Genomic DNA, 27,255 nt, shown 5'->3' on the forward strand with positions numbered 1-27,255 from the left:
GCTGATTTGCAAACTCTGGAAGCCAGAGAGCAACGGGAAAAAGCCACAGAGCCAAGTGTGAAGTGACAGCCACAGCTGGACTGTCTGGGAGGCAACAGGAGAAGAAAACCACCAAAAAAAGGGGCAAAAAACCTTTGATGCTTGAATGTTGGAAATCAGGCTGGACCTTGCTCAGGTGCTTCTTGAACAAGCTTGAGAAAGAGTATTAGATGGAATATTGGGAAGGAATTGTTCCCTGTGAGGGTGGGGAGGCCCTGGCACAGGTTGCCCAGAGAAGCTGTGGCTGCCCCATCCCTGGAAGTGTCCAAGGCCAGGTTGGATGGGGCTTGGAGCAACCTGGGCTGGTGGAAGGTGTCCCTGCCCATGGCAAGGGGTGGAACTGGGTGATCTCTGAGGTCCCTTCCAACCCAAACCATTCTGGGATTCCACGATATCCAATACCTCGTCCAGGGCAATGGGATGCTGTGAGTGCACCACACACATCCCAGCCCCTCCATCCTGCTGTCCCTGATCCCTCTCCAAGGAGACCCCAGCTGCTCTCTGCACTCCATCTGCAGCCTCCAAACAGCCACTGCAGGGGAGAAAACAAAACAGTGAGTTCAAGGGAGGAGGGAAAAATGATTAAAAAAAAAAAATCAGCTCTTCTGGCATCCCATAAATCTCAATTTATTTGTCCTTTCCTTTTTACACAAGCGTGAAGGGAAGCAAAGCCATGTGTGCAGAGCCTCCCCAGGGACCCTGTCAACATGGGGGGGGACATTTAAGGCAAGATGCTTTTCAGTTCTCAACCACCTGTGGCGAGGGGAAAGGGCTTTGTGGAGCTTAATTCAATTTTTCCCCTCAGGTGTTTCTGTGGTGGGATCATTCCAGGTGATTTTTCACTCCAGGGGAGAGGAAGGTGTTGAAAAGGGAATGAGGGGCATCAGGCACAGTGTCATGGGGCAAGGGAGGGGATTGTCCCCTCTGCTCTGACCTGGGGTGGCCTTACCTTGACATGGCAATTAGAGACACGGACTTCATATGATGGTGAAAGCAAAGACATTTATTAATGATTTCAGTAAGCTTTTTATACCTGTTGCACAATAGGCTGTAATTGTTCATTTAGGCCATGAGTCCTTGCTGTCAGCTACAATATTATGACATTTTTACCTATTAGCAACATTAGTTCCTTTCGTCCTTTGTTCAAGTTCCTCCTTCTGCCCTAGGGAGCTGCTTCTCCCTGTTTTTCCCATGGCTTCCTTCCCACCAGTGTAACAATGTCCATTTCTTGCTGCTTTCCCATATTAGAAATCCCTACATTTCCCCCTTCGGTTTTTCCAAACAAGATTGCTTTAACTGATTTTTGAGTCATGCTCAGGATGCATGTCATAACACAAGGAATACAAAGCCACAGCATTAGGATTACAACCACTGCCATTAAAGCTCCTTTAAGCCAATCACACAACCATCCACCCAGTTCTCAAACAGATTGTCTCGCCAAGACCTTGAGTGCTGGGTCAGTTTGGGCACCACGATATCCAAAAGACATTGAGCCATTAGAGAGTGTCCCAAGGACTGGCAGAGGGTCTGGAGGGGAAGCCTCGTGAGGAGCAGCTGAGGGCACTTGGTCTGTTCAGCTGGAGGAGACTGAGGTCAGAGCTCAGCAGGGTCTGCAGCTCCAATCTCTGCTCTCTGTGAGCAGGGACAGGACCCAGGGAACAGCTGGAGCTGTGTCAGGGCAGGCTCAGGTTGGATCTCAGGACAAGGTTCTTCCCCCAGAGGCTGGTTGGGCACTGCCCAGGCTCCCCAGGGCAGTGGGCACAGCCCCAAGGCTGCCAGAGCTCCAGGAGGGTTTGGACAACGCTCTGAGGGACAGGGTGGGATTGTTGGGGTGTCTGTGCAGGGCCAGGAGTTGGACTGGATGATCCTGGTGGGTCTCTTCCCACTCAGGAAATTCCTTGATCCTATGATTCTGAGATGCCCAGTCAGCAGGGGCTCATTAGTCCCAGGTGCAGCACTCAGCTAATTAGGGCCCTAATTAGGGCTCCTCCTGCCCTTCCCCTCAGCTCTGCTGCTGGAGAAGCTGCTCTGGGTGGCTGTGCTGGGGTGCTGCAGTGAGGTGAGGTGGGTGCCACGGGGAGGACACACGATGGGTGCTGTGGCAGGTGCCCCAGGTCTGTGTGATGGTGACAGGCACTGCCCTCTTGCCCCTCTGCCAAGGGCTGTGTGGGGACAGTGAGTGCCCTGTGTGGGGACAGTGAGTGCCCTCCCTCCAGCAGCCCTCCAGGAAGGGGGTTGGGGTGGCTTTTCTCCCAAAGCCTGGTGGGCTCTGCCCTCTGCAGCCCTGAGCTGTGGTGGGGCCTCATGCCTGCTCTCCCTCAGCTGTCACAGCACAGAAACACTTCTTCAACTAAACACCCTTTTTGTGGCTTGTTGCTGAAGCTGCAGTGGTGGGGGTTTGCAGGGGTTTGGGGGTTTAGTTTGTTGTTCAGAGGAGGCTCTGGTTTTCCTGAGCTGCCAGCAGGATTTGCCTGGGGTTATGCCATCCACAGAGCGGGATTTGATGTGCCTGTGCCCGCAGGAAGGTGGGATTGGGGCACTCCCAGCATTGAGATCTGAGAGTTTGCTGAGATCATCCCTGTAACCTCTCAAAGGCTCTTGTTGAGTGGTGCTGGAGCTGCTTGGGTCACGTGGAGTTTAAAAAGGGCATTGCAGGTTCATGTGAGCATGGCTGAGAGCAGGCAGTGGGTGCTGCTTCCCATATCCATGAGGATTCCAGCACTTCAGCTGCTATGCAGGATGTCCCATGGGCAGGGTGGGGACAGGCTTTTCCTTCTACACACTGGGAGCTGGCACAGACTGTTCAACCCCCCCTTTTTTGGCTGTTTAACAGCCCTCTTTCCCACTCCTCACACAGCACTTGTATCTACATCTTCATTTTTCCTGGATTAGGACGTTCCCCACTCGCAGTAGTACAGCAGTAATTACACTCTCCATCGCTTTCCCATCAAGAAATAAATGGAAGAAAATCACATCCCAAGGTACCAGCACTGACCTTCATTTCAGAAGGTTAGTCACAGTCAGCTGGGCTATAATCTAGCCCTAAATTTATCCAGGACCTTGCTGTTCCCTCGGGCTGATCACACTCTGGGTTGTGGGGCAGCTCCAGTGCCTGGGAGGCTGTCAGGGGAAGCACAAGTGCTGTGGGAGCTGTTTTCCACAGCAGAAGGTTCCTGTGAGGAGGCTGGGGGTGGGTTTTGGGCACCTGACACGTGCTTTGCTCTGTCAGTGGCTCAGAGAGCAGGAAGGTGTTGGGGTCCCCCCGAGGTCAGACATTTAAAGTTCATTGAACCTCTTCCCTTCCATGGCCTGACAGAGCTGGGACACTGCCTGTATCTCCCTGAAATGTCACCTTCCCCTATTGATGATGGATAAACTTCTTTCCAAAGACTTTCCCTAAGGTGTGATGCTTGATGTGGCTTTTTTTCCTCAGCTTCCTCCCCTCGGTCCCGTGTAGCTCCGAGGGATGGAACTCCTGCACTGGGGTTGGCAGGAAAGATAAACCTCAGGAAAGGTCAGCGTGTCTGTCTTGTTCTCTCCAGCCCCTTGGTTGCTTCATTGTGCCCTCACCAGTCCCCCCAGCCTGCTGCTGGATAAAGGGATGGGAATATTCTAGTTCCCAGCCCATGGAATGTGGTCACCAGTTTGTTTCCCACCCTGCCACTGGGAACACTTAAAGCCTGCTGGGGGAATATCTGTTTTAAGGCTACATCCTTCAGGATGCCACAGTACAGTGTCCCACAGTCCTGGGAAAGCCTTCCCTGCTCTGAAGCTGTGATGGAGGTTGGTCCAACATTTCTGGATGTTCCTTAGGGACATTACCAGCCCTCCTGTTACAAAGCACCTCTGTCTGCTCTTTCAAACCTGTTCCTGTGTTGTGCTGCCCAAGAGGGTGGTTTTGGGAGGGGGGGGAGTGCACAGCTGTCCTCTGTGCCCCACCTTTGGTAAGCAAAGGGGATATCTCCCCTTGCCATGGAACAGAGGGGAGGGTGTCTCCTCCATTCCCTGGAAGGCTGTTTAGGGAATATTGATGTAAAAGACAGTGCCTTGATCCCTTGTACCTCCAGCATTCCTGGGCCTCAGCCCCCTAAACAAGGTGGAGGGGGAGAGCTGGATCCTGGTGTCTTTGTTCTCTCTCTAGCCTTGTTCTGCACGTCTCACTTACTGTCTTTGAAAGTGTGTGGGGGGGAATAGATGGCAATGAGGATTGTGCTCAGCTATTTCATTTAAGTCATAATCATTTCTAATCTAAATGTGCAGGGACTGTATTACACAGCCCAATCAGTCACTTAGATTGTCCTGTGCTTTCAGTTTAGTGAGAAGTAAAAGCCATCCAGAGGCAGAAATACGGGAAATGAGCATCCCTGGGACTGGGCAACTTTTTAATGACAGGACAGCTTCTGGTGTCTGAGCATCAGTGGGTTATCCCAACCAATCCTGTGGAGCAGGGATGTATCCCTGGGATGGGAATAGTGGAAGGAATGACTGGCTTAAGGAGTAATGACTTGCTTCAAGTCTAGATGGAGAAACTGGGCAGGCTTCTGTCCTTGCTGCAGGCAGGGGTGACAGTACAGTCCCCGTGGATCCCCACAGCCAGACAATCATGGAATGGTTTGGGTTGGAAGGGACCTTAGAGATCATCCTGTTCCAGTCCCTGCCATGGGCAAGGACACCTTCCACTAGCCCAGGTTGCTCCAAGCCCTGTCCAACCTGGCCTTGGACACTTCCAGAGATGGGGAAGAGTTTCCTTGGACAGCAGGCAGGTCTCAAACAAAGGTATTTTGTGTGGGCAGATCACAGGGGGTGCATGTGACCCAAAACTCTTCTCTTCCCAAGAGAGCCCTGCAGCAGCTCCCTGGGATCCATCCCTGGGCATCCAGAGCAGGGCTGGAGAAATTTGGGCAGCAGCTTGTGCCCTTGAGTCTCTGCATGTTTGCCATTCTTTAATACAGACTGTTGTCCCTCTTCCCACCCCAGGAGGGCCGAGTCCCCTCAGTGAGGGGACTTCATGCCCAAAGAATGAGCTGGCAGTGATGTAAGTGCCCTGATGTGCTGCAGGACTCTCCTCTGGGATGTCCCTGAGCTGGTGAAAGGGCAGGACATTATCAGGGAAGCTGGAACCTCTCCAGCATCTCTGATCTCGTGTTTGTTCCCTCTGTGTTTGCCAAAAGCACCCTTATTTATCTCATCAGCTAAATGCTGCAAACCAGCTGCCTGACTCCCATCAAGGCCCTTAATGGTGATGATCATTGCTGCCTCTAATGCAGTGTCTCCCAGCCAGGGACGGTGCCAGAGCACAGCTGGTGACCAACAGGGGCTTGTCTGTTTTCTATTTTCTCCAGTGTTTTATGGTCCTTCACTATTTCTTCTGCTGGGCCTCCTTTTTTTTTTTTCTTTTTTTTTTTTTCTTTTTCTTTTTTGTTTGTTTTTATTTTTTATTTTTTGCTGAGTCTCAGGAAGTTTTGAGGTGGAACGTGGCAGCTGTGTAATGGAGCAGGAGCCTGGCAAGGCAGGTGAGCTCAGGGAGGGAGGAGAACTTCAGAACGTTTCATGTGTGTAAAAACACGGTCCCTGTATCCTCCCAGAAGCAGGAAAAGGACGTGGCTGCTCTTTCCCAGCTAAGCTGGGAGTAAATAACACAGATGAGGCTGCATGAGGAGGTTTTGGCAGAGCCAGGAGGAAAGAGTGAAGCCAAGAGATTTGTTCATCGTGCCAGAGGTGGGTTTTTCCTTGGCTTGAAGTATGAGGATGAGCTGGAGAGGACATGAGGTCGGGCACAGACACTGGGAAAGGCACATGTTGGCCATGCTGGGATAGGCTGGCACAGGAAAGCTGCTCAGACCCTGCATTTCCCAGGTGTGGCCCTGAATGTTGTGCTGAACTGCTCCCCTGATTAAGAACACAGATGAACAACTTGGCTGGGACAAGTCAGGTGGTTTCATTTGCTCTGCTGGTTCCCCGGGAGGGTGGGAGCAGGACCATGTCCTTGCCTCCCAAGGTTTGAGGGTGGATGTGCTGCAGCTGCTGTCAAGACAGGCAGAAGCACTTTGGTAGTGCTATTGGGAAAGGGGTCAGGAGACCTTTAGGCTGCTGCCATCCTGTAGAAGCCACACATGGCTGTTAAATCCATCCGTGGTGTCTCTTTCCCGCTGGGAAGTGCTGTGTGACTTCTGGAGCTGTGTTAAGAGACAATTAAGAATTTCAGTGTTGCTTTGATATTTGTTGAACAAAATGTTGACACAACACACCAGGCTACTCGGGCTTGTTTTAACTTGCAGTTTAGGCTTCAAAAAAAAAAAAAAAAAAAAGAGTATGAAATGAATTAGCAAATTATTTTGATTGCTTTGTTCATTTTTCCAGCAGGAAAGTTACCCACCTGGAAAATACTGACTGGCTGCAGGCAGGAGCAGAATTTATTACCTGAGATAAATGGATCTGGGATAAAAGTCCTCTTTATTTTTTCATTTTAGCTGCAAAGGATGATATGCTTCTGTTCTGCTCTTTGTGCCCGAGATCAAATAAAAAGGAACTTTGCATAGGTGTTCCAATGCCTTTCAAGGGAAAGTTTCTTCCCCCAGCCCAACCTTTTCCTCCTGGAAGCAGCACCTCGGACTCGAGATGAGAGCGCTGTTTAAGGTCCCTTTCAGAGCGATGCCGACACAACTCTGAGTCCCAGCACTGGCACCCGCCCTGTGTTCCATCCCATGTGCACAGTCTCTGATCTCTCTACCTTGGCCTTGTTTTATTCCCTTTTTTCTTTCTTCCCCCATTTCCTTCACAAAGAGGGCTTTGTGGAAGGAGCCTCGTCTCGTTTTCCCGCGGGTGCGGAGCGGCGGCTGGCGGAGCGGGGTGTCAGCTGCGCTCAAAGAACACGCTCAGATCCCTGTAAATCCCTATTTACACATAATAAACACGAGGCTATAAAACATAGAGGAAATACTGCATTATTGATTGCAGCAGTGGCACGTAGTGCCCTCTGAGAGGCGGGTGGTGCATGCCCATCCCATCCGTGAGCGCTCTGAAGGCGGATCCTCCGCTCCTGGGAAGGGCAGGGCAGGTCAGCTGCATGCTGCCTCCCTCCAGGAGGGGAGAGCATGGGCAGGACCAAGGGGGAAAGGTGGATTAGAGCTGTTTGCAGATGGAATAGCCAAGGGGGATATATAAATATAAGGAAGAAGCTTTCACAGTGAGAGTGGAGAGGCCCTGGCACAGGTTGCCCAGAGAAGCTGTGGCTGCCCCATCCCTGGAAGTGTCCAAGGGCAGGTTGGTCATGGCCTTAATTGGTCCTAGGCTAGTGGAAGGTGCCCCTGCCCACACAGGGGTTGGGAATGAGGTGACCTTTAAGGTACATTCACGTCCAAATCATTCAATGATATTTCTCTGACCTGGAGCCCTGTTGGGCTTGTTGGGATTTTTAAGCAAGAAGGTGCTTGAGACAAATATTCCTACAAGTGGAGCCAGAGCCTTCAAATCTCCTTGGCTTTCCCTCTCGGAGCAGGTGATCTCCCCCTTTGTGTTTAGGCTGCACCAGGAGTGGTTTATGTGCAGGATCTCCTGGTCATGGCTGTGTGTGAGCAAAACTAAAGCTTGGTACAACATTTTGGAGGGTGCAGAGGCAGCTCTTTTTTGTGACTGGGAAGGATGGTTTACAAGCCCTGACACCACTCTTCTGCCTTTGAGTAGGACACACTCCAAAACAAAAGATGTGGTGGTTTTTCTCCGTGTGTATGATTTTTTTTGTTAGGTTTTTTGGCTTGTTCCTTAAAAACTGGTGACGTGCTCCCCATCTGAGGTGCCCTGTCAGCATCACTGCCCTGGCACTCATGTTGCAGTGATGAAGAACAATGTTTTGATGGTTGCTGAATTTGTAGCTGATGATTTCTTCTTTCCCAACAACAGGTTCCATCCCTCATCTCCCATGTGATTCATGACATTCATTCCCCTGTTTTATCTCTGGCTGAGGTTGCAGGCAAGTGAGGTCTGTCAGGCTTGACAGGTAGTTGGAATAGGTTTTGTTGGGTTTAAATGAGTTGAGAGTTCAAACCCAGGCAGGTAATGGAGCAGTTCTACTCCCCTTGTGCACTTTCAGGGGATTGCAGACCCTGCTGCTCCTCTCAGTGCTGGTTTGGAGGCAGCTGCACAGGTCAGAGGAGTTCTGAGCTGTTTAGCATGTACTGCAGGACAAGGGGGAATGGCCTAAAGCTGAAGGAGGGCAGGGTTAGATGGGATATTGGGAAGGAATTGTTCCCTGTGAGGGTGGGGAGGCCCTGGCACAGGTTACCCAGAGAAGCTGTGGCTGCCCCATCCCTGGAAGTGTCCAAGGCCAGGTTGGATGTTGGAACAACCTGGGCTAGTGGGAGGTGTCCCTGCCCATGGCAGGGGGGTGAGATCAGATGATCTCTGAGGTCCCTTCCAACCCAAACCATTTCATGACTCTGACAGAAAGAGCATCTTCATGGAATGTGGGTAACTTGAGCTGGCACATGGGAAGGCTCCGTGCCCAACGAGCCGCCCTGACCTCGGAGCAGAGCTGTTTGCTCACTCGTGTGAACTCTGCAGTGAAAACGGATTAAAGTCCCCTTTTCCTGCAGCTCTTTTCCTCCAGGTATTTAATCTTAGTTTACAGACGAAATGTGCAGTGGAGAAAAAGATGCTAATCACACAGTTGCTGCACTCTGCTCCAGCCACTGAAAAATTTATTACCATCTGTCCTGGATTGGACAGGGCTGTGAGCAGCACCACAGCAACAGCTCTGAGCAGCAGCAATGGACCCAACACCGCAACAGGGAATGGCACCAAGCCCAGGGGACCACGCAGAGACCTCCTGGGGTTGGTACAGGAGAGCTGCACTTGGCAGTCTTGGCTCAGGTCAGAGGCAGGAAAAGTCCGTGTTGGACTCGAAGCTCCAGCACCGACGAGTGTCATCAGCTGCTTTCTGGTGGGAGGAGAATTTTTGCCAATGCTCTCAGGCACATGGTGGGATTTTTGGGGTGTCCTGTGCAGACCCAGGAGTTGGACTCGCTCATCCTTGTGGGCCCCTTCCAACTCAGGATTTTCTGGGATTTAACTAGTCAGCTCTTCCCACTGTTTTCAGCCAGGTGTTGGGACGGCTGTCGTTATTCCAGTCTCCTGGATACATCATTATGCACATCCCTAATAGGTCCCTTCCCTAGCTGTAATGGGGCACGTGGCCTTATATGATCAAGTTCTGCCAGGCTTTTATGAACCCCGAGCAGAAGGCAAGGTCAGAAATCAGAGCAGAAATGGGATTTCTCCAGCTCCCAAAGTAAGGTGTTTTTGGCCACGCAGCTTTCTGAGCATCTTGTAATATCAAACTGTCTTGGAAGCAAAGTGGTTTGATTTTTGGCCTGTCTCTACCCTCAGTGGATTAGTGGACTTACAGTTCAGAAGGACTCAAACTACAGCTCCTGTGATGCATCTTAAATACGCGATTTTCACTTGGCATTTTCCAATAGTGATGTTTCTCCCCAGCTGCTCTTCCTGCCACTGTATTTCCCCTCCAGCACCAGCAAGACCAGCTGAACCTTGGAGCACACAGCCACTCCATAAATTCCTCTCCTTTGGCTGTGTTTGCGTGTGAATCTCCTTTTTTTTAAAAAAATAACTTGGACTATTTTCATAAAACCTCACACCTTGAAGAACCCGAAACTGCTGAGCAAGGAAACGCTGGCTGGCGGCGCGAGGAGTGCTCGTGTCTCTCCTGCAGCAATTAGCAAACCTTAACGCAGCCTTGGCTCTCTTTCCAATTAAACTCTGGCAAGCTGGAACAGGCGAGGCGATAATGAAACGGGGGGTTTTGGAGCTCCTCTGCTTGCTGCTTGGAGGCTGTGGGAGCTTTAGGCTGTCTGGCTGAAACGGAGCCATTGAAAGTAATGGGCTGGACAATCTCACCCCATTACCTTTAATGGGACCGAGGGAGTGCGTGTGGGAGCAGCGCTGGGGGAACCAGGGGAGCTGTTTTCACAGATCATCCAAGTTATGGCCAACGCTGGGAAAGTGCCCCCCTGGCAGTGGGAGCTGAGCTGGGCAGTAAGTTAGGGGGTTTGGCAGCAGCTCTGAGCAGTGGTAGCAGGAAAGGTGCAGAAAGGCACCAATCCCACCAGGTCTTGGCATCAGCCCTGAGCAGGGCTTGTTTTGGTCAAAGCACATCCCAAGGGGGGGAGTTGCAGGGAGATCCCTGCTGCTTGTGTGTGTTTTGGGCTGTGCGAGGGCAGAGGCAGAGCTCCAAGTCCTTCCCTCCTACCCATCTTCCCTGGTTTACCTTCCTGCCTCTCACCTGTGCTGGTTGCACCTGCAGAGGTCAAGAGGGATTGAACGTGGTGTGAACCACAGTGTTTGTAGCTGGGCCTGGGGGCATCACTAGCAAAGTGTTTGCAGCGTGAAGATCCAGCCAGCAGGACCAGCTACACAAATTGTGGGTTTTGAGGTCAATCAAGAAACTGAAAATAATGCTCTGAAAAGGGCAAGGGTTGGCCATCAGACAGGAATGTCACAGGAGCAGTGATTTGGGCTGAATGCTGCAGCCTGGAGCTGATGTGGTGGGTGCCTGCTGTGCCCGCTGGACCAGGCAAGGTGAGCAGTGCTGGTGGAGCAGAGACAGCCCAGCCTGCAGCCAGTGCTGGGATGGGATACCTTGCATGGCCTCGCTGCCTGGCTGATGGATTTGTTTCTCATGGTGGACCAAATCTGCTCCCCCTGGGACAGAGGGTGTTCTGGCCAGGGCAGCAATCAGCCTCCCACAGCCTGAAATTTGCCCACTCACTTCCCTTTCTCCTGCTGCTGAGCGTGGCCAGAGCCCCCCCTGCCAGTGCATTTGAAGCCTCAATGCCTCAATCAAAGCAGCCTCCTGCAGGAAGGGGTGGCAATGAGGGGATTGGTTAATCCCTTAAACCTTGTGGCTTTCTCTCCCTCCATGCAATCAGTGCCCTGTTCCTTTGGGGAGAGTTGGGTTCTGTTCTGCTGCTGCCCCTTCCATCTCAGCACCACAGGCTCTTCCAGAAAGTTCTATCAGAAGGGGTGGAGCAGGGACTGCAGCAAATGCACCTCCACCTGGGATTAACCTGGAATTGCTGCTCCCTTGGCCAGGTTACTCATCTGGGATGGTTTGGTGACACCCCCCTGAGGTTCCCCAAGCTGTTCAGGTGCCTCAGCTCGCATTTAGGTTGCTGGGAGGTAACTCAAATTTGGATATCTAGGGAGGAAATGGAGACTAACCTGTGCTGTGGGTCTGACCTAAGATGACACACGCACATCACTGGTCTTCTTCATCCTGGAGAGGAGGTGGCACAGCCTGGACTGGTCACAGCAGGTCTCCTGCCCCTTCTCACCTCGTGGGTGGGAAGGCAGCTGAAAGAGTTTTCCAAAATTGCCAAGAGTCGCCAAGGAGATGAAAAATAAAATAGAAGCTGGAGATCAGAAATGTTTTTCCCAAGGCTCAGATGCAGAAGAATAGCAGCCATGCTGTGAGGTAACCATCAAACGGGATTTAATTATCCCATACACGGGAGTGACGGTGCCTGCGAGGCTGGAGTGCAATTTCCTGGGAATAGCAGGACTGCAGGAGTCCCTGCTCTGCCCTGGGCGTGTGCTGGTGCTGCAGTGCTCTCCTGGCCTTTGGAGGGGCCTGGAGGAGCCAGGCAGTTGTCAGGGGTGTCCAGCACGGGGAGCTTTGGAGCAGCTGGACAAGGGGCTTTGTTGGATCAGAGGCAGGAGGAGCTGATGGGTCTGGGGCAGATGGGCTTGAAAGGAACAACCACAATTCCAGGGTGAGGCAGAGGAAAGCTGCATTCCTTGGGTGTCTCCAAGGGCAGAAGTGGTTTGTGCTTCCCTTGTACAATCTTGTGTCTTCCCAGCCTTGTAAAATGGATGGCTGAGCCAGAAACACTTCCGAGGTGGGAGGTGTGAGGAGCCACTGTGGATCAGGAGCTGGAGGTGTGACCTTTATGGTGCTGCACTTTTATTTTTTATTATTTTTCTCTCCAGCATGTCCACAGACTGTCAGAGCAGCGTGGGGACTTCCAGGGCTTATTGCAAAGTGTTTCCACTGCCACCTTCTCCTCCCAGTGTTATGGGATAATCCGGGTGGGGTGTGAGGCAGGGACAGCTCCTGCTTTGTGTGGATCTCCAGACCTGCTGGAAATGTGGCTCTCTGTGTGCCAGGGGAACAAAAAAGTGTGGTTTATACCACCAGGAGATGTTCCCACCAGGCTGCAGGATAATGTCGTACTGTGTGTGGGGCTGATGGTGCTTGGATAGGGATGGGACATGCAAGGGTCCTGCAGCAGGAGTGAGGAACAGTGGAGGGGCTTTCAATGAAATGAGAAACCCAAGTGAAATCAGGTCTTTAGGGAAAACACTTAAGGAATCAAAATACGTGGATTTTGTGTCTTTCTCCCTGTCAGTTTTGTCCTGAGCTTTTTCATTCAGGTTTTAGACCATCTTAGAGACTTAACAATCCTTCCTGTTGAAAGCCCTCTTGGTTTGTAGCAGCACAGCCTGGTGCCAGTACACTCACTGGAGATGGAGCAGGAAAGCTCAACACAGCTCAGACCATCCCAATCCATCTTCCAAACCCCCTTTCCCTGTCCCCCCTGCTGTTTCACACACACTCCACCTGCTCTGGTCTCTGGGGCTTTTCCAGTCTCTAGGGTGTGTGCTCACAAAGGCATTCTGATTCCCTGGAGAGCTTGTTCCAGGGGAGGAGGTGCTGCAGAAAGGTGGGATGGGTTTCATACCTGTCCTCCACCCTTTCCTCTCCAGTGTAGTGGTGTCACTTCTTTGCTACCTGGAGTTGAACAGGCAGCTCCTGGGTTTGGTGGGGTAGAAGAAGGTGGGTGGAGGAGCTGTGGATCAGTGCCAGCACAGCCCTTGGCAGGCAGGTCCCCCAGTGACTGCACGTCGGGTCTGAGCTGCCAAGCAGAGCGTGGGGGTAGGTGACAGACAGCCCTGGGCCATCCCAGCCCTGGGCTGGAGCAGAGGAAGCCTGGGGGAGGCAGAGCAGTCAGACAGGGAGAGGGACAAGGCTCACGCTGCCTGTTCACCTCCCCTGCCCTCGCTGTTAATGCCCCAGTGCACACGAGGAGCTCCATGGAATCCATGGAGCTGTGTCAGCTGGAGCAGAGCAGCCACTGGAGTGAGACCAGGACAGATGTGCCCATCACCTGCTTGTCCTGCCCTGTCCCTGTCCCCTGCCACCTCCTCAGGGTCTACCAACGTGGTCTTGTCAGCTCAGGTCTCCTGGTGGGGCGGTGTGGATGGTGACGTGTCCTGGGGAAGTGCCAAGGGCTGGAGGGTGCATGGGGAGGTGCTTTGCCATTGCTTAACTTTCCCTGGAAGGCTTGTTCCGACCTTCCTGCAGCGACAGATGCGTTTGAGGCCCGAATGGAGCAGGAGGTAGAGTGGAAACACAGATTAATTCCCCGGGAAGCCCTGGCAGGGCAGGGCAGAGCCACCAGCGGGTGACTTGGCCACAGCCCCACTGAGCAGGGCAGGGGCCTCACGGGGAGGCTCCAAGGGCCAGGGCTGCAGCAAACCCAGGAGCTGCAGGAGCTCTGAGCTGAGCAAGGTGAAAGTGGCAGGTCCTGAAAAATACTCTAAAAATCATGGAACTGGGGACAAATGCCTGGACTGCACCTGCCGTGAGACTGTCCAAGGAAACGCTGACCCTGCCGGGGCAGAGCCTTTGGAAGTGGGGGGTGGAAGGAGCAAGTGCAACCCAAAGTCCCAGGGGACTGTTTCTTGGGAATCCTGCCCAAGGGTTTGGGATCTTGGGCAGCCCCACCAGCCTTTCCTGATGCCTGGATGCACTTTTGTCCAGAGGATGTGGAAGCCTCTGGCTGTGCTGGGTGTCTGACCCAGCTCTCATCAGTGCAAACTGGAGTGGGTTTGATAGTTTGATAGTAGTGAAGAAAACAGTTTCTACATAACCTTTTATTTGTTTTTCTTTCAAATAAAACCCTGTGTGGAAGTTAAGACTTTTACAGCAGAAAATACAAAGAAAAATACCTTTTTCCTGAATGTGAGTGCAGTTAAGCTCTGGAACTTGCTGCCCCAAGACCTTAGCAGAGCATTCTGGTTTATTTGACCAGTGCAAATGCATTTCTGTGCACACAAAGGTGTGAAAGCTGTTTATGTGAGAAGCTCCAAGGAGTGACAGCCACCTTACCCTGGGGTGAACTGTTTTTCCTCCTGCAGCTCCATCAGATTTCTTTACTTCAGGAGAAGGAAAAAAATAATCCAAAGAATGACTGGATTTGAGGTTTGTGAGGGCTTTTCTTCCCTTGTCAGGTGCTCCCCAAACTGGACACATTTGTGAGAGGCTCAGAAAAAGTGCACCAGCCATGGAGGGCTGGGGAGGAGAGTGGGGAATACAGACAGGTTCAGCACTGAACTCTGGGGAGCAAAGGCTCTGTGTTGCCACCAGAGACAAAAAACCTCTTCAAAACACTGCAGTGCTGAGTTACAACTTGGAGGTGCCTCTTTTCCCTTCATTAGCCAGGGAACACAGGGATATCATTCTCCTTGCTCAGCAGCACGAATCCCTCTTCTTTCTTTCCCCTTCTGCCAGTCGCGTGTCCTGCTAAGAAGCAACTTTTAATTGTCTGGTACCAGGGCAGAGCCTGTTCCTGGGGAGAGCTGCCTCCTGCCTGTTTCTCTGCTCTTGCCCTTGAAGCTTCTGGAGCTGGTGCCTTTCAAGGAATTTTGGATTCCTGTGATATTCCAAGGCCTGTCCAAAGTTGTTTGTCCCAGAGAACCTCCTCCTGTGTCATGGATGGCTCTGTTTTTTCACTGGGTTGAAAGAGGCTCCCTGAAAATAAGCACATCCAAGTGTTCCTGTCTTTTTCCATGATGGTTTTCAACCTGAAAGGATGTTTGATAGAAGTTTTAGGGACCCTTCAGCACCAGAACTGGCTATTGAATGGGGAACCATTTTCCACAAGCCTTGCTGTGTGTCCTTCTCTCTTTCCAGGTCTTTGGGCCTGGAATAGCCAGTTGTGTTTTCCATCTCAGAGCAATGAGCTGGCAAACACCTCTGCTCCATCTGTTTTCCTTCATTGATGGATTCTTTAAAGGCAGATTGTGGTCCCACGGGGACACACTCAACTAATCCTCTGCTTTTAAGATTTTATTTGTGCAATAAATGGATGACAAGGTGGTTTGCGAGTACATAATACAATAAATGGGTTTATAAATGCAACTTTTCTGCAGAGCACTGTAGAATAAAATACAATATCACTACGGCATTTAACACTGATCTCTGGTTCATTCATATTTCAAACAGTAATGTGCCCATTTTCTCATGTGGGAAGCCTCTTAGGTTTTTTAGTACATTTTTATAAATTAACCAGGCACAGATTTAATAATAATGTGCATTTGTATGGCTTTTTCCATCTCTGAGGATCTTGGATTGCTCTCAGCCTTAACAGGGTAATACAGAAATTACGTGCCCAAGGATCTGTTTGCTCTCTGCCAAAATGCAGCAGGAGTTTGGATTGCTCAGGAATGTTATGGATGCAGATGACACGGAGAGAGGAAGCTTGAACCCAGCACTCAGGGCAGGACAGCTTGGAGGGGAAGGTGCTTCGTGGGTGCCCAGAGCAAAGTCCTCTGAAGAAGAGGCCGTGGAGATCTTTAGGAAACCTCCAGGAGAAAAGCAAGGTGGTTACTGAGAAACCAGGAGGCTGGAAAACGAACAAAATGCTTCTTCACACATTTCCTGTAACTTTTGGGGTGCAGCATCCCCAGACATAGTGAAGCCAAGGGCAGGGGAGGCCTTGGGAGAGCAGGCTTTTCTGTCCAGATGTGTCTTTTTAATAAGATCTCCAACAGCAGGCACCTGCATCCATCAGGACAGGAAAACTCTGAGCAGAAGGACGAGGTTTCTCAATCAAAGTGTGTAAAGTGACCAAAATCTCTTCGATTTGTGACGTAGGATTTTCTCCTCTCACCCTTCCTGGCCAACTTAGGAAGGTGTTGAGCTTCTTTCCTTGGAGGCTTTAGTGCTCTTTGAAGAGTTCCCAGCCAAGTTCTTTGCTTCTGGGATCCCCAGGTGAGATGAGGCTTTTCCAGCCCTCAGCCTTTCCCAGTTCCCATGTTTGGGTGTCTCTGACACCAGGATATCTGCCATGGAGGTTGTTCTTTCCCCATCCTGGAAAGAAAAAGTGTAAAGTTAAACTCCTGCAACTGGACAAAAGTATTTACAGGTAGCAAATTGCTGTCACTGTAAAAGGAAAACATGAGAAAATGGAAACGTGATATTTATGTTAATACAAAGTTTTAAAAATTTAATTTAAGAGACCAGCTGTTTCTGCTTCTCTTATAAGAGCTTAATTGGTATATAATAGCATAGTTAATTAAATACAAATCAATAGTTTAAACCAGCTAATTGATATTTAATATGTATGGGAAAATATAACTTAGTTGTAATATCATTAACTCAATATTAAATAAGCAATGGAATTGCAATTACGCCTTTACAACGATTGTAAAGTTTATTGTTCTTTAATAAACTTGCAATTAGACAGGGTGAGCTGAAAAATTATTAAACAGGTATTATTGGGCTATTAAACATTTATTATCATTCCTGGTGGGATACAGCTACACAATAGTAGACATTATGACTATGTTAATAAACCCTTATTACTGCTCTGCAGCTTTAGCCTTTAGTGCCCCGGTGATCAGAAACCTCCTTCCCTTCCTGAGCAGAGCAATTGCCTTGGAATGGAGTGAGAAAATCCCAAACACTGGGAGAAACCAGGAAAAAGGAGGAGGATTCCACAGTTTGGGTCAGTGCTGGGAGATCATTCTTCCAAAACAAACTTTCACCCCGATTTCCCACCCTGAAGATTTGTTTCTTGGAGACCCTGAGCTCTTGTTTCTCTAAATTGGCTTTTGCTTCGTTGTCACTGGCAACATGTGGTTTTAACTTGGTTCTGATTTGTCTGATGAGTGGCTCTTGTGCCCATTTGAAGTTTTATTGATGAAGGTTCCTCTGAGTGAGTCAAAACCAGGGCCCTGCCGTGTGTTTTCCAACCAGGATCCCTGAGCTCCCACTTCTTCACAGTGCCTGGGATGGTAAACTTCAGCTGAAAGTAGTTTTGCCCCGTTGAGAAAATTCAATTGCTGTTGCAAGGCAATGGATGGGATTGTTTTGGGAGAGTGGGGGATAGGTATGGGTTAAAATATTGTGTTTTCAGTAAAATGTTGTGTTTTCAGTGGTGTCTCAGCAGCCCCCCTAAAGCTGAGACATTTAAAATGCTGGGTACCTGCTTAAATATTTTAGCTTTAGGTAGCCACTAAAAGCCATGAAATGGTGAGACATCCTCAGGCAGCAGAGTAATCTTGAAGTATTTTACCTTTTAAAGGCGCTCTCAAGTATTTAAAGGTGCCTTTAGCTATAAAGATTTTTGCATGTTCTCACAAATTTATGGTATGAATTATTATAATACAGTGCTTTTGTACAGCTCCTTTCATCATGGGATATCAAAGTGGTTTATAAGTGTTAATTATAGCACCCCTCGGGGAGGCAAGTGGGAAATAGGCACCCACAGCAGTGTGTGTTGATCCAGGCTCCAGATGGGTAACAACCCACATTTCAGCTGCATCCAGCCCGTGGGGCTCAGCCCTGAGCCTCCCTCCCTGCTCTGAGGGCTCAGCTGGGACTGGGACTCTTGGGTAGCTCAGTCACTGCCTTGGCCAGAGCCCCACGACCTCTTTTTGGGAGCATTTTGCTCCCTGCAATGGGAAGGTGAGAGCTGGACATGGGAGTGGTGGGACAGTCACCCCCCCAGGGACACTGGAGCTGCTGCTGCCCCCATGGATGCTGTGCTGGGGATGCTCTGGGGCCCCCAGTGTTAGGAGGACTTGGAGCTGCTGGAGTGACTCCAGAGGAGGCCACAGAGATGCTCCAAGGGCTGGAGCCCCTCTGCTCTGGAGCCAGGCTGGGAGAGCTGGGGTTCACTTGGAGAGGAGAAGGCTCTGGGGAGACCTGAGAGCCCCTTGCAGGGCCTAAAGGGGCTTCAGGAGAGCTGGAGAGGGACTGGGGACAAGGGATGGAGGGACAGGACACAGGGAATGGCTTCCCACTGCCAGGGGCTGCCCCATCCCTGGAAGTGTCCAAGGCCAGGTCGGACGGGGCTTGGAGCAACCTGGTCTGGCAGAAGGTGTCCCTGCCCATGGGAGGGGGTTGGAACAAGATGAGCTTTAAGGTCCCTTCTAACCCAAACCATTCCATGATTCTGTGCTCCTGATGGTGTTTGTGGCCCTGGGCCATGGAGGGCGTGGCAGCCCCTGCTGTGCCAGCTCTGTGTCAGGCACAGCATCCACAGCCAGGCCCACGAGTGCAGGGCTCAGTCAGCCAGAGGAATTCTGGCTTGCTCGACTCCTCTGTGGGCTGTGCTGCCCCGTGTGGCACTAATCTAATCGTGTTGTTTTAATTACACTTTGATACCTTGGTGCTGGTTGGAGGTTCAATAGCGATCGATGGGGTTTTGTTTTCCTATCAATGAGGACATAAAGGCTCCCACCTGCTTTGCTGGCTCGGAGCTCTGGGCAGGTCACAGCTCCTGCCAGGGGCACAGGGATTGTCTGTCCCCACAGCAACCCTGCAGCCCTGTATGGAAACCCCATCCCACAGCCAGCAAGGTCTGATGGATTCCAGTTGTCAGACAGGATGAGGGAGGTGACCTGAGCTGGGTGTCCTTCAGCCAAACCAGGGCTGAGGGAGGTGACCTGTGCTGGGTGACCTGTGCTGGGTGTCCTGCTAAACCAGCAGCTCTTTGCAGTCAGGAGTGTTGGGGGCATCCAACGCTCTGCAAGGGGACCCCTTTCTCAGTGTGTTTGTGGTTGTGGACCTGGTGCAGGTCACAGTAGATCTCATCATCTCTGTCCTGCAGAGCAAGAGGGCTGCTTTCCACTCATTGCCCCTTCCTGTTGATTAGGACTCTGATTCAAGACACCACTGAGAGTTCTGACAGTCAGTTCATCTCTCCTGACTTGTCTAATCTTTAGACATCTTTAGATCAGAGTTAGTCACCGCCCTTTATGGCCAAAAAGTGAGTTACAAGCCCCTCAAAGTCACTCTGGTAGGTGAAGTGAGTCACTTTGTGGACGTGCCTGTTTCTCCCTAGGGCAAGGTGTATTTAGGGGAGCAGTTACATTCCAGCTTACTCTGAGCTAAGACTTGCTTTTGTTGGAGCATCAACTTTGCTGAAATCACACCTGTGATTTGTGCTGGTTAGATGCTGCTGCCCTCCCTGCTGGCAGCCTTAGGACCAGGAGCTGTTGGTCCTTAGCCTCCTGCAAGGTGGGATCCTGTTTAATGTTAGAGACAGTGCTTTAACTAGTCCTGCGTGTACCCTGAGTGTCCTGGGGTCCAAAGAAATCTGTTTTTTTCTGGGCTTAGGCTCAAATTCTTCCTCATACTGTGCTCAAGAGGAGGCTATAACCACTGCACTGGGATGCCATGGCAGTGAGCACTGTTAGAGAGGGATGCTGTGTATCTGGGTCTGTACCCATGTCAGCCTGGGTGTCTCCCGTGACACTGCACATCCCATCACGCCGCAGCGAGCGACTCCCCTCTTCCTCTGGGCTCAGTCCCCACCTGCCATTCAACCCCAAGTTTGCATCGTGGCACTAATGCCAAGGCTGCCAGGCAGCTCTTGCTCTGCTCTACAGCCACCTCTGTGCTCTCCACCCTCCTGCTTCGCTGCCTTCCCCTCGTGCGTGCGACACAACTTCCCGGCGCTCCTTCCCCGGCTCTGCGCAGTCCGCAGCCACATTAAGTAAACATCAAAGGGGCTTTGATCAGCAGGGCTCTGCAGAGCACAGAAGCCCCCGAGGAGCTCTGCAGGTCCACAGGCAGCATCGGGGACACGGTACCTTAATTTTCTGCGCTGTGACACAGGAGGATTTGTTTGAAGAACGAGAGCTCTGAGCGGCGCGCGGGGAGGGCGCGTGCGCGGCCGCTTCTGGAAAAACCCACGCTCACATCTCTCCCTCTGTTTGTTACCAAGAGTCAAAAAGCCCCATTAAGAAATCAAGGCATCAAAGGAGTGTGCCTCCTCAGACTCTGGCACTCTGCTGCTCGTGGGGTCACTTGCTTGCTTCTAAAGAGCAAGATTCCTCAGGCCAGACTTATCTTCCCTCCCGAGGGCCATTTCCCGTTTTGCTTTGCTGCCCACTAAGGGAGGAAAGGATCAAAGAGTCCATGTTGTCGCAACACGCTGCTGTGGAGGAAGATGCAGCTCCTTCCCTCACTTGGAATAGAGGAGTGATTGAGAAACAGGCATGGGAGGGGTTGGTGACCCTCCTGCCTCTCGATACACTGGCTCAGGAGCCCAGCAAAGCTCAGCCCAGTGAGGCTGACCAAAGAGTTCAGTTCCAGGCCCACCTCGCTGGTGCTTTACCTGAATGGTGTCCCCAGCAGGATTTGCTCCCTACAGCATTCCCGGGAGCTGCTCTTGTCCCCAGCAGGATTTGCTCCCTGCAGCATTCCCGGGAGCTGCTCTTGTCCCCAGCAGGATTTGCTCCCTGCAGCATTCCCAGGAGCTGCTCTTGTCCCCAGCCTGGTCTAACACCACGCTCTCTTCTCTTGCAGAACTGGGGCTCCCAGGAAGAGGATGCTGCCTAGTCCTGGGGTTCATGTACAAGGAGAAGTACCGCAGGATGACTGAAGGTGAGCAGTTCCCTCACCTTCTCTTCCTCCTCCTCTTCAGCCATCTCATTGCCAGGGCTGTCCCTGCTAGGAATGATCCATGTTCTTGTTCACACTGAGGAGAAAATCCTGCTTTCCCTTTGATCTGTGGAGCATCTTAGCAGGCATGGATGAGGGAAGTCCCCTGTGTGAAGCTGCAAGAGAAGAGCAGGAGCTTAGTGGTTCCATACATCCAAAATCCACTGTCTTTTCCTTTGGAAAGGATTTGTCACATGGGAAGCTCTTTCAGCAATTGCTGCATCTACTCTTTTTGTTCTAGTTGGGTGGCAATGCCTCACCACGACACTTCCAGAATCCCTCTTTCCAGTGGCTTTGCACCCCTCAGAGGCACCATTCCATTGCTCATCAAACTCCTGCTAAAATTTCCCTGTTTGATATTCTAGTCATTCCCCGAGTACTTTATGAGCATTGATTAATCCATAGAAATATCATAAATAATTATGAAGTGTAATAACTAAACAAAAACTATTTATGCTCGGAAGAAGTGGCATCCTTGCTTCTGGCAGCTTCTGTTCCTGGAGCAAACCCTGGCACAGCAGCTTCTGATTAATGCTGGGTGAGAGCAGGGCCACAGATCCCCGAGCCCTGGGAGATGGGAGGGTCTCCAGGATGTGTCAAGGAGCATTTGGCTGCTGGGAGGCCACTCTGGGAACCACAAACTTGACCCAAGTGTGGATTTAACCCTTCTGGGGGGCTTAGAGTGGAAATAATGTAGACAAAGAGTGTGATTTCTTGCCCTACTGCACTTCCTTTTCTGGAAACATCCACGGTCAGGCTGGATGAGGCTCTGAGTAACCTGGTCTAGGGAAAGGTGTCCCTGCACACTGCAGGGGGATTGGATCAGATGAGCTTGAAAGATTCATTCCAACCCAAACCATTCCATGATTCCTTTTCCCTGTGGGATGGCCAATCACCAGCAGATAGCCATGGATGTGTCTGCTCTCACAGGAAGCAAAAGGTGAGTTTGTTTCCATGGAGTAAAACTCTTGGAGAGGCAAGTTTATGGCTCAAATATCAGTTAGAAGATCAAAGGTTCCTTCACGTTCCCGGGAGCCCTGATACTGAGCTGATAACATGGGGAAAGTACTTCACAAGGCTTCACCTCCTGCTTGTTAATTACCACATGCTCTTTAAACATTGATTAGAGGATGTTTTTAACTGGAAGGAGCCGTCCCCTGGGAGATGGGATGGCAGAGTCTCGTCCGAGCGCTGTGAGAAGGGGCAGTTTCTCCCTCTCTCAACACCTTCCTGTCCCTCAAACCTCTTGGAGAGGCTGCCCGTGGCTGTGCCCAGATGGGCACCCTGGGGGTGCTCACAGGGTGTCCATGAGCTGGCAGGACACTCCTTGGATCCTGCCAATCCTTTGGGATCGCCCTGGTTCCCCGGTGCATTCAGTCTAGACGTGAGCCCCCTTTTCAGGCTGAGCAGGGCTTTGTGTGGGGAGAACAAAGGAACATGAAAGGCCAAAAGTAAAGCTTTTGTGTGGGAAAGGGAACAAAGTGTTCCTGCCTGACTGCAGCCAGTTTCTGGCCCCTGCAGGCTGCAGGGCCATTATGTTTAAAGGTACAATCTGCCAAAAACCAAAAGTCAGGGGGATTTCCATGGCTACAAAGACCACCCAGGACTTGTGTTTTCGCTTGAAGCAGCTCTGGATGACAATTGCAGACCTGCAGCCTCCCGGGTTTTTGGTGGATTGCAGTGCAGCCCCACACTCTGTGTGTGAGCTGGGGTGGGGTCAGGTGTCTGGTCACCTACAGAGGTACCAGGAAGGAATTACCTGCCCAAGGTGCCTGAGCTGGCCTCTTGGAACCAGTTCCCTTGTAAGGATGAGGACAGAGACCGATTCCCTTTTGTATTTTTGCCAAGGAAGAGCTTTTTCTCCCTTTTATTGCATGATGGTGCTAATGAACAGCCCTATTAATGATTGCGAGGGAGCTGAAGGAGCTGAAAGCACAGCTAGGGAGTGGGGCAGTGGGATAATTGTGAGGTGTGGGGTCTTCATCCTAGTGGAAATGGGTAATTACAGGGATCATTAGAACCTTGCTGTCATTCAGTGGAGACATCTACAAAATCACTTGTAGGCAGAGAAGCACAAGAGGACTTAGAGGCTTTGGAAGTGTGGAGGAAACACTTCTTGGTGGGAAATCACTTAAGTTGGATATGAGGAAAAGATTCTTCCCCCAGAGGGTGGTGGGCACTGACCAGGCTCCCCAGGGCAGTGGGCACAGCCCCCAGGCTGCCAGAGCTCCAGGAGGGTTTGGACAATGCTCTCAGGGACAGGATGGGGTTGTTGGGGTGTCCTGTGAAGAGCCAAGAGTTGGACTCAGTGATCCTGCGGGTCCCTTCCAGCTCAGGAGGTTTTACAGTTCTATGGAAGTGTTTCTCTTGGCTGTCCCCATGAAGAAGATCCAGGCTGGACTCTTGCAGACCAGCCTGGCAACCTCTCCCAGCGGGGCAAAATAAATGTGGATTAGAGATGCTCTGTGGACACGCCCAGAGAGGGTCTTCAGTGGCATTCTGTTATTTGTTCTCCAGCTGCCAGGGGATGGGTGTCCATCAGCCCAGCTGAGAGCAGATGTGGCTCTTCCAGCTGAGCTGGACTCCAGGGCAAGGAGCCAAAATCAGTGTCTGTGAACTTGCCTCTGTCCATTTTAGTTCCATCAGTCCTTCATGTCAGGGTGTATCAGTGTCTGTGTAGTGAACAGACTGGTCTGGGTGTGGTGTTGGTGCCTCTCCCAGCTGTCAGGGACCAGCAGCCTGGGCTTCTGCCACCCTTGCTATGATGGGCACAGCAAACCCAACCTGGGTCCTCTCCTTGCTCTGCTGCCCCACACTGGGTGTGACCACCTCCTGCTTTATTGCTTCTGTGAGACCCACACCGGGAAAAGTGCTGGATTTGGTGATGAAATTGGGGTGTATTTGGCTGGAGAGCAGGAAGGTGTTGCTCCAGCATGGCTGTTCTACGCTCTACCCTTCACTGGGATTGATGGTGGGCTCATCTGAGTGCTGTGCTCAGGGTTTGGTGTGTGCTGGGCTCACATTTGGTGTGTGGTGGGCTCACATTTGGTGTGTGCTGGGCTCACATTTAGTATGTGGTCTGCTTATTGTTTGGTGTGTGCTCTTCTCACACTTTGGTGTGTGCTGTGCTCATGGTTTGGTGTGTGCTGTGCTCATATTTGGTATGTACTAGGCTCACATTTGGTGTGTGCTGTGCTCATGGTTTAGTGTGTGCTGTTCTCATGGTTTAGTGTGTGCTGTTCTCATGGTTTAGTGTGTGCTGTTCTCATGGTTTGCTGTGTGCTGGGCTCATATTTGGCATGTACTAGGCTCACATTTGGGGTGTGCTGTTCTCATGGTTTAGTGTGTGCTGGGCTCATATTTGGTGTGTGCTGGGCTCATGGTTTGGTGTGTGCTGTGTTCACATTTGGTGTGTACTAGGCTCACATTTGGTGTGTGGTGGGAGCTGTTGGGTGAAATTAGGCTGGTGACAGTTGTAGGCAGAGGGAGAGGCAGAGCTGTCTGCAATGACGGCCTTGCAATAAAGACACTTTGGAGTTAATCCTCCACCATCTGTCTTCATTCTGCTAATAACCCACTCAATCAGCTGCTGCCGACTGTTTGTTAACATTCAGAAACAGATACATAATCAGGAGCAGGGAGCTGTTTGCTCAGGAGGGGCTGCATTCCTCCCTGGGAACAGCTCTCCCGTGGCCCTGCCGGTGGATCAGTGGAGCCATGGATGTGGGCTGGAGGTCCCAAGGCATGTGCCATGTGGAGGTGATGCTGGGGCTGGCAGTGATCTGAGTTATCCTGCTTTCCCCAGGGCTTGTGCTGCCCTGACTCAAGGTGATTTTGAAGTAGAAAGGTGTTATGTATGAGTTGGGTCACCTTAGTCCACCGAGAACAAGGATCTTGAACTACCTGGAAAATTTGGGCTTGTCTTTCTGTTCCCACTTCTTCCCATGCAGTTCCCTTCCCAAGAGCAGGCGAGGGGTGTGCTGGAAAATCTCTCTCTGCTCTCCTGTCGTGCTTGGTCCCTGCCTGTCCATAGCTGCAGGTCCCAGGCTGGGTTGCTTCTCTCTCCTCTGCAGTGTTCCAGGCAGGAATTCAGACGTCGATCTCACTCCTGTGATTTTTCTTCTTCTCTCCTGCCTTTGACTGCTTGCCAGATCTAACTCGAGTCATTAGCAAGCGTCACTGCAGCAATTATGGCACTTTTTGGCTGCCATTCATAAAGGTACTAACGGGAATGATTTAAGTACTGAGAGATGTCAGCCCTCACCTTCCCCACCTGTTCCCGCCAGCCTGGCTGCTGGAAGGTGCCTCCAACCATCTCCCTGCACTCAGGGCAGCTCCTTTCCTCCCTCTGACCTCCCTTTCCAGGCACTTGGCTGGCTCTTGGTGGGTGACACCCCTGTGGGATGGACACAGCTCGTGGAGGGGAAGGGGGGGATCCTTCCTCATGCCCTGAGTTGGGTGGTGAAAGCAGGCGTGGCCGGGAAAAGGGACAGAAGGACTTGGTGCAGCATCTTCCCCCTGGACCAGCTCACGGTTATGGTGTGTGCTCAGGGAAGTACAGTCCCCCTCTTCAGATGGATGCAAACACTGGCTGGTGTGCCAGGACAGCCTGGTGTGCCCGGAGAGCCTGGTGTGCCCGGAGAGAGAGCCTGGTGTGCCAGGACAGCCTGGTGTGCCCAGAGAGCCTGGTGTGCCCAGAGAGCCTGGTGTGCCCGGAGAGAGAGCCTGGTGTACCCAGAGAGCCTGGTGTGCCAGGACAGCCTGGTGTGCCAGGACAGCCTGGTGTGCCCGGAGAGCCGGTGCCGCAGTTCTCTCTGGCAGCAGCCGCTCCCCGTTCCTGCCGTGGCTGGATCTGCAGTCAAGGTGTCTCCACTCACTGCACAAAGCACAGCAGGACCAGCAGCCAGTGCTGCAGAGCTGCAGCTCCACACAGCAACCAGGGCTCTGCCTTCGGTGGGAGAGGGTGAGCTCGGCAGGTGGGATCTGCTGGGAAATGGCTGCAGGAATCTGCTCAGGAAAGGGCTGCCCCGATCCCAGGGGGACATTTTGCTTTAAAGGCCACGTGGGGCTGTTGGGCACCATGAGGGAAACCCTCAATTTTGGGAGTGGACTTGAAAGATTTGCAGTCTGAGCTCAAACCTTGCCTTGACTCATCTGTTCTGAAGGTTTGGGGTCTTATTTAAAGGTGCTGGGACTGATGCAAAGCTCTGCTGTCTCTTGTTCAGAGAATCATAGAAGAGTAAGGGCTGGAAGGGACTGAAAGATCACCTATTCCCAAGCCCCCGTGCCATGGGCAGGAACACTACCAGCTTTCTCAAAGCTTTATCCAACCTGACCTTGAACACTGCCAGGGTTGGGCCACCCACAGCCTCTCAGTTCCAGTATCTCATTACCCTCACAGTGAAGAATTCCTTCTTAATATCCAGCCTGAATTTCCCCTGTTTCCCTTTGTACCCATTCCCCCTTGTCCTGTCACTCCAGTTCCTGATGAACAGTCCCTCTCTGGTTTCCTTGCAGCCCCTTCAGATCCTGGAAGGTGCTGTGAGGTCTCCACACAACATTCTCTCCTCCAGGCTGAACAGGTTCAGCCTATCTCTAGTCTGCAGAGGGGTTTGGGTTCTGCTAGACACAGGCAAGGAATTGTGTATGCATATGAAAGCTGGGTTTATGGCTTATAATTATCTCTTACCCATCCTTAGAATAATTATAGCTCCTCCATTATTAATAACTGGAATTCAAGTCCTTGTCATAGATCACAAAATGGAGAGGAAGCTCAACCCAGGGTTTGTATAATGTACCTTGGTCTAAATTGAGTAATTGGTAAAACAGTGAAAATCGTCCGTTTTCCCCCCATTCCTTGGTGCTGGAATTAGTGAGATATTAGTGCAATTAGCCAGTGCTTCCATTTGAGGCTGCAATCATTTGGTTTGTAATTTAGAATAAATGTAAAAGCCCACTTGTGCTTCCAAAAGGATTATTTGTCCTGTTTAAAAGTATCTAATGGGGTGGCTGTCATCTAAGCAAGATACATTTGACCCATTTCAATTTGTTTCCTTTTTAATCTGCTATCTGTTTTCCTGGATCTTTTTTTAATAAAAACATAAAGAAGAAGTGGGCGAGAGAGACCAAAGAGGGAGAGAATAGAAGCCTTATAGATCTGGAGTTTATCATAAGCCAAAGTAACTCGAAATCAAGGCTGTTAAACTGCAGAAGGCAATAAAAAGAAAACACTATTTGGAGATCGTTTAAAGGGCCGAGTGGCTTGTCAATGAAAGGTTGCTCTATTCCACTGCTTCTTAATAGCTTCTCCCAGGCAATAGGCAGCTCCTGCAGGAGCCAAGGTCCTTCTGCAGCAGCTCTGCTGCGGGGGGAGTCGTGGGGTTGGAGCTGGGCAGTGGTGCCAAGGTGGGGGAAATCCAATACCAAGAAAGGCAGAGAGCAGAAGAGGAAAGGAGATGGACTGA

At 51.2% G+C, this 27,255-nt stretch overlaps 1 protein-coding gene across 5 annotated transcripts in view; it reads left to right on the top strand.

The window, feature by feature from the left end:
- KIRREL3 (kirre like nephrin family adhesion molecule 3) overlaps window positions 1-27,255 on the top strand; it is a 358,997-nt gene that overhangs the window by 211,456 nt on the left and 120,286 nt on the right. For 3 of the 5 annotated variants that reach the window (XM_051812422.1, XM_051812424.1, XM_051812427.1), the window contains exon 2: window positions 20,657-20,734. The exons of 1 other annotated variant lie outside the window; for it this stretch is intronic. In XM_051812422.1, coding sequence (XP_051668382.1) covers window positions 20,657-20,734 — 78 coding nt within the window. Of the gene's footprint in view, window positions 1-12,795; window positions 12,890-14,253; window positions 14,318-20,656; window positions 20,735-27,255 lie in introns of those variants that run through there. One more of the 5 variants, XM_051812426.1, reaches the window with a different exon arrangement.

Source organism: Manacus candei, unplaced genomic scaffold (assembly GCF_025592945.1).
Source record: "Manacus candei isolate 608988 ecotype Guabito, Panama unplaced genomic scaffold, ASM2559294v1 h1tg000086l, whole genome shotgun sequence".
NCBI classification, from domain to species: Eukaryota; Metazoa; Chordata; class Aves; order Passeriformes; family Pipridae; genus Manacus; species Manacus candei.